The sequence below is a fragment of the Pagrus major genome, chromosome 8 (genome assembly GCF_040436345.1).
Source record: "Pagrus major chromosome 8, Pma_NU_1.0".
In the NCBI taxonomy this organism is placed as follows: Eukaryota; Metazoa; Chordata; class Actinopteri; order Spariformes; family Sparidae; genus Pagrus; species Pagrus major.
This window is the reverse complement of record NC_133222.1, coordinates 28,346,371-28,353,513: the sequence shown is the minus strand read 5'-3', so window position 1 is coordinate 28,353,513 and position 7,143 is coordinate 28,346,371. Positions and strand designations below refer to the sequence as shown.

The window sequence follows — 7,143 nt, the reverse complement described above, 5'->3', positions numbered from 1 at the left end:
ATCAATAATCTGTGTAAAGTTCCTGAAACATTTTTTTCTTCCATGCTCTTGCTGGCAAGTTAGCCTACCTTCTTAATTATCAATTGATAAAATGAATACTACTACACGATCACTCGCTGGCTGGAAGGTGATCTGATGCAGCATTTTCTTCTGATTCGTCGAGAGCTGCAGGTAAGGCTGCCACACTGGATTCTGCAAGCTGTTGGAGCATTAAAGACAGAAAAAAATATTTTAAAGTGCTTCACTAAGATGGCAAGTTATGGGTCACATACGGTGAATAACAAAAATGTCTTCTTAAAAAGACAGTGAAACCTCTGCTGGTACTCACCGGGCAGTGGAGTCTCTGAGAGGAGATGGCATCATTGCTGCTGTCTGGTTCGCTTTGAGCCGAGGCCACAAGTTCATCATTTTCCTGAACTGACTTCAGAGGGAACGCTGTCCTCAGGGCTGCCCTGTAGGTTCATACACAAAAGACTCTTTTATGACAGAGTAAAACAGAGACAGCCAGCGAGAACAAAAACTTTTTTATTGGTGAAGTTTTTCCTTATCTGAACCGAGAGGCTTAGGGCGGAGGGTGGCAAGGTTGTGATTTTAGGATATATATGATTAAAACTGGATTGATTTGTAAACAATCATCTGTGTGCTTTTCTTTATATCACCTAAACTCCTGGACAGTGTGTGCGCTGCTTTCAGGGGCGTCAGAGTCATTTGGCACTTTTAGATGGCTGGACTGAATCTGGCTTTGCCCCGGGGACACACTGTCATCCATCTGTAAAACAACAAAACAACAGCTTTTTAAAGTGATAGCGCAAAATTTGGGGAAAAATACTCATTCACCTTTTTTGCCAAGACCTATATGAGAAGATTGATGCTACTCGTGTGTTTGTCAGTTCAATATGAAGCAGCAGCAAGGAGATGGTTAGATTAGCTTAGCATAAGTACTGGAAACTGAGGGAAACAGCTAGCTCTGTCCAAAATAAGAAGCACCTTATTATGTTTAGTTCTGTTTTATCTTTTTTACCCAATCGTAAAAAAAATGTTAAGACCTTCCGTAGAACAACCACTTATCATTTTTACACCTTGGTTTTTGTGTAATGAGTCAATTGGTGAACTGTAGGTGCTGGTGAGTGGATTTTGGATTACCTCTGGACAGAGCCACGCTAGCTGTTTCCCTGTCTCCTGTCTTTATGCTAAGATGAGCTCCAACTTCATATTAAACATGCAGACAAGACAATGGTATCATTCTTCTCATATAATTCTTGGCAAGCAATCAAAAAATTGCCTTACCCCAAATGATTCCTTTATATGAGGTAGGTACAACTAATCAAAACATATCACTTCTCTTTTTAAATGTGCAATATGTAAGAATTCATACTCCAGACAAATAGGGGGCAGCACATCACCAGAGTAACCGCTAACTGCGGCCAACTGCAGCTGTTGTTAGCAAGTTAGCTTAGTTAGCCATGCAGCTAGCAGTCCTATAATAGATACTGTATATACTTTGCCCATACTGCGAGCTCTGCAAGGGGAATGTTGCTGTTGTTTGCACCACCCTCACAGGGGATTTAGGCTGCTGGTGGGGGGGAAGGTTTTCAGGCGCATGAGACTGTAGAGGTCTTTGACATAACGTCAAAACTGTTATTTCTTCCCATTCTGTTGTTAATTTTGAATATTTTAAAATTCTTACATATTACACCTTTAAGGTAAAATGCTAACAAACGTATTAGCTTAATAGCAGATAAAGTGACACACATTTACACACCATCACCATCATGGTGATCATCAATTTTAAGACACAACATCACAACATACTGTGCCCTCTCTTGATCCCATGGTTATTTTAATTTACCTGCACAGTGATGTGGTCATGTGCCTCCTTCTGCATGCTGTCCCCTTTGTGGAGCTCCAGCAGGGTGTCATACTCACTCTTCAACTGATCAAAGTCACCCTGCAGAGTCTTCAACTGGACACCACAAAAATATAAAAACGAGACTGTGAAGGTGAAGACAGCTAAAGAGGTCATATTATGCTTTTTTTCAGGTTCATACTTTAATTTGGGGGTCCTGGTAGAACAGGTTTACATACTTTAATTTTCAAAAAACACATTATTTTTCTCATATGGTGCATTGCTGCAGCATCACTTTCCACACTGTGTCTTGAACGCTCCATTTTAACTATAGAGTGAGACATCTCGCCTCTGTTCAATCTTTGGTGAGAGTTGCACATGCCCATTACTTACGACAGGTAGGACATAGCCAATCAGAGGCAGAGTTGGGTGGGTCATGCAGAGCAAGGTAGTGTGATCCAAAATAATGCCGCTACAGCAGTAGCAACTGTATGTCTGCTGACTGACTGGAGCGTATATATTTTATAATAAATATATAAATATATATTTGTATAACGTCTGTTACATAGTGACACACATAAGTTAAGTAAGGGCTCGACTCCAAACCAGGCGTTTCAGTCAGTGCAGGAGCAGTGTTTTCTGTGGGAGACAGTAACTCCCTTTGGCTTGGACTTTGGGATTTTTCACTTTGCAGAGCTTTTACATGCACTAAAATGCTCCATAACAGAATAAAGGAAAGGCAAAAATCCAAAAAGCATAATATGAACTTTTTAAGATTTTAATGCATTTCAATGCATTCCGTGTGTACATGTATGTGTGCAGTATATGTGTCTATATGAGCCACCTGCAGGATGGTCTGTTTGTGTGTTTGTTCCAGGTTGTCCCAATTACGTCGTGGCACCACATCCCAGTACTCTGCCTTCATCCTGTTGAGCTCCTCCTGGGCTTTAGTCAGGTCTGCCCGACACACCTTCAGAGCCAGCTGCTGTGCCACTTGGTCCTTATCCTCTTCTTTTAAAGTGGAAACAAATTTCAGAACAACATATGCTTAATTTAGTAAATGTATTCACTGTAAGTATTCAGCTGAAACTTTATTTATAAATTCTATAAATTTCAGCCTTTCTTGCATATATTTAGATGAAAAGCTTGATACCACTCTTATGTGTGGATGGTTAATATGAAGCTACAACCAGGCCACCATTTCTTGGCAGGGTCAGTTACTTCAGGCCATAATGTAATTCAGCACATGACCCCCTGACAACCTCAACTTGTCTTATTTCAACCTCAGTTTCTGTATGGATAAAACAATCTTGATAAAATCTGTTAATTTCTGAGCTTTAAGACCCTCACACACCAGGCCAGCAGTCGGCTGTCAGGCATTGTCAGTGAGCGTCCATGGCTGTAGTCAGTGTGGCGTCTAGTCTGTGAGAGAAATCACTCTGATTGAGTGTTGTAAGGTAAGTGGATCAGTGCAGAAAAGAGAAATGGAAAAAGAAAGGGAGAGTCCCTTGAGCCTGTTGCTTAAGTATCCACAATTTCACCCAGTGTGGTTTCTCCTTATTTTTTCTCCTCTGCCTCTTCGCCATTGCCATTTGCATCGTTTTATCAGACATATTCTCACTTTGGAGTGGCTATATTAGAGAGAGTGGCGTAAAAGCTGCTTACTCATAATAAGAGTTTGTATATCGAGAGAGGTTTATTTCGCTCCGCGCAGGCGCAGAACGTACGAGCTTGTGGTCTGCCTCTTTGTGGTGTGTCCAACTGCAGCTTTTTAGTTGAGCCTTCAACTTAGCTAGTTATTTGATGTGAGTTTGGCTTGTCAGTGCCTTTACAGCTCAGGACTAAGCCAGTCTACTTGTTCCCCCCTGTTTATGCTAAGCAAGGCTAAATGGCTTCTGGCTGTAGCTTCATATTTTATGGACAGATTTGAGAGTGGTATCCATTGTCTCATCTAACTGTCTGAAAGAAAGTGAATATTTAACTTTTCCTTTAAAGAAAGGGCAACTTTTTTTATGACCCATTATTAGGCAGGCTTTGTTGGGGCCTTAACCCGAAATTATGAGTCAGTAGGCAAAGTTTTGAAGAAATGCAATACCGTAATTTTTTAACAGTTTCTGCTGCAACTAATAATAATTTTCATCTTTGATTAATCTGTCTGTTATTTTCTTGATTTACTGATTAACCACTTGGCCTATAACGTGTTACGGAACAGCCAATTACATCACATTGAAAAGCCTGAGGTGACATCTTCAAAACAAGAAAGAAAAATTACTCCAAAATTTTCACTATCGACTAATTGCTTGTCTGAATAATCTATTAACAGTTGCTGCTCTACCTGTACGTTGATCTGCAGAACGCTCCTCCTTCCCAGGGCCTCTTGTTAGGTCACTGAGCTGCCAGATCAGCATCTTGCGGGCATCACGCTCCTCCCGGTACTGCAGATACTGGTTGGAGAGTTCAGACTGCAGACGGTCCACCTGGAGAGGAATTGAAGATTGTGGGTTGCTGAAACAAGTACTGTGATAATCTACGGTTGTCCTTGCTATCTGAGCTGAATCTCAAACAGAACTTTTTTTTCTGTGACTTTTTATACACGTTTGAGATAAGGACAGCGCATAAAATAAACATTCAACAGGAAGGAATTCATCTGGAATTTAACCATATCAGCTTACAAAAAACTCACATGAATGAATACATAAATAGTGGTTAGACACCCACTTTACAAGTATGTCATGTACCACTGCCTGCTTGGCCTTTTCTCTCTCCCTCATGGCCTCAATGTCCTTCTGCAGTTGCTGCTTCTCCCTTTTCAAGGCTCCGATCTCAGCATGCTCCTCTGCACAGCAAGCTTGAATCTTCCTGTCACATTCCTCTGTCACCAGTCTCAGATGGGATCGCAGTGGCTCCAGTTCTCGGATTTGCTCCTGCTGATGTGCTGAACAGATGTAAAATGCATTAAAATCATCTCCAAGAAACTATAGGGCTGAAACAATTCTTGGATTAAATGCAAAGAAATTGATGATCATTTTGATAAATTATTACAAAAGTCCTTTAATAAGCTTCTCACAATCAAAGATCTGCTTGTGTCCCCTAATTTCATATCGGTCAATTCAATCCCTCTGGGTTTTTCAACCGTCTGATAAAATAAGCAATTTCGAAGATCTCAATCACTTCAGGATCTGAGAATTTGTCATTATGTTAAACATTTTAGTAGCTAAATGACTAATGGATACACTGAAAAGATGACAAATAGATGAATCACCAATAAAAATAATTCTATGTGAAAAATGATGAAAACATGACTCAGCAGTTTTTAATCAGCATGCATGCATTTGGTAACAACCTTTTTAAAAAACAACAGCTGTTTCTAAAGTATGTCCTCCTTGTGCACATAGATAACTTCTCACTTTAGAAAACTGTTAGTTTGCAGCACCATAGCTCGATGTTTTTGGTTCTAGTTTGTGGACACAGTTACCAATCACTGAACTCACTGAACTTCCACTGAAAATAATTGGCAAGGTAAAATTAAAAGAATGGCATTTTTGAATATTTTCTGCCATTGTCTCATCAGTCACTTTTTATTTTGATGCAGATTAAAAATGATGTTGTATTATTAAAAATAACAAATTAGAAGATTGTGTAACCTTGGCTGAGTCATGCTCTCTTTGATAGATCTCAGTTTTTTCTGTTTATTTTGACTACAATGGCTGTGACAGTTAGTTGATTAATCAATCAGTTGATTGAAGGAAAATTAGTTGCCAGTTAGTTTGATAATCAGTTAATTGTTTCAGTCATTTGTCAAGCAAAAACAACAACATTTGCTGGTTCCACCTTCTTATATGTAAGGATTTGTTGTTTTTCTTTGTCATTTATGATAGTAAATGAAGAGTCTTTGGGTTTTGGTCTGTTGATTGGACAAAAGAAGCAATTCGAAGACGTCACTTTGGGGTCTGAGAAATTCTTTTATACAGTTGACAATCATTGAATTGTATAAATAATCAGCAGGCAGGTTAACTCATGCAGCTACTGACCTAAAGTGGTTTCATACTCCTTTTTGATGGTAGAAAGAAGGGGTTGGTAGGTTTTGAACTCTCTGATGAAACAACCAAAGACATCACGGTAGACCTGTGTCCAAAGCAGATTAAGATATGTGAGTACTCTCTCTGCCAAGATAGGGTGTGCATGGTACAACACAAAAAGCAAAGCATAGCACCTGTAGTTTCACTTCCTGGAAATTTGGCTCATCAGAGCTGATAGTATGAAGCTCCTTGTTCACATAGCTCTCCATGTGCATCAGGAGTTGGGGCTTCCTCCCTGGACCTGCATAGATGTAACTGCTACCCTTCCAGCACATCTATAGGGTCACGCACACACACACACACACACACACACACACACACACACACACACACACACACACACACAGAGCTTTGACAGTGACTAATTTGCTTGAGTGGAAGATGGGAGACAGCAATTGGCTATATTTTTGATAAATCAAATTTACAGCAATCAAAAACCTTAATTGACTTTTTTTGAATGAGTGAATTTCTGCCAGGTTTGCTGAACCTGTACCTGGTTTGCTTACCTTTCTTGCTGCAGGTTGGACAGAAACTGGATTTTGTCCTTCTTGCCCTTCCTCTGTTGTCTGGGCAGGGTCATTTTGTAAAGTACGATCACATGTAAGTCTAAAACAGAAAAGGAACAATTACGTTGTTTAAAATTGTAATTTAGTTATGTAGAGTAACTCAATGTCATAGTAGTGACGTTAATAACACAATAATTGACGGTATAACATTTTCGCTGTCTTATTTGAATCACTTGCCTTTGTTTCTGTGACGGCGTTAAAGGTGGAAATTTAATGTCTTTGTGTGGCGACATCTCTAACGACTAACAGAAGGCCGGTTGACAGCAGAACAAACTCTTGTTCTACATGAATTGATGAGGGTGCTCCGGTTAGCTCGTAGCTGGCTTTAGCATCACAGATCACGGCGTTGTAGCATGGTTTCCATGGTTACGAGGACGGAGTAAGCAGCAGGACCCACAGAGTAGACCGCGGCGCGCCTAACTAGTTTTCAAGTTGTGTAAGGAAAACTTTGTTCATAAATAGCGAACACACTTTTTAAAGACGGGAGACTGCAGCTGTGTAAAAGCAAGTGCGTAAGCCATCAACTCTGACTAGTGACGATGACAGATATAAACCATTAAACAATGTAGCATGTATAATTCGTAAATATCACATAAAAACCGCAGCTTCTAATAATAATTACATATTAATAGAAGGGATGGAATAGAAGATG

General features: G+C 39.9%; 1 protein-coding gene across 1 annotated transcript; it reads right to left on the bottom strand.

Annotated features, from left to right (window-relative positions):
• On the bottom strand, nucleotides 1–6,460 carry tsnaxip1 (translin-associated factor X interacting protein 1). The gene is made up of 10 exons (XM_073472947.1): nucleotides 6,432–6,460; nucleotides 6,060–6,200; nucleotides 5,878–5,971; nucleotides 4,585–4,781; nucleotides 4,182–4,323; nucleotides 2,691–2,857; nucleotides 1,850–1,963; nucleotides 660–769; nucleotides 329–452; nucleotides 1–199 (listed from the first exon to the last, which is right to left on the bottom strand). The coding sequence occupies exons 2-10, from the start codon at nucleotides 6,198–6,200 to the stop codon at nucleotides 110–112; spliced, it is 1,179 nt and encodes a 392-aa protein (XP_073329048.1). The 5' UTR covers nucleotides 6,432–6,460; the 3' UTR covers nucleotides 1–109.
• Between the last annotated feature and the right edge of the window lie 683 nt (nucleotides 6,461–7,143).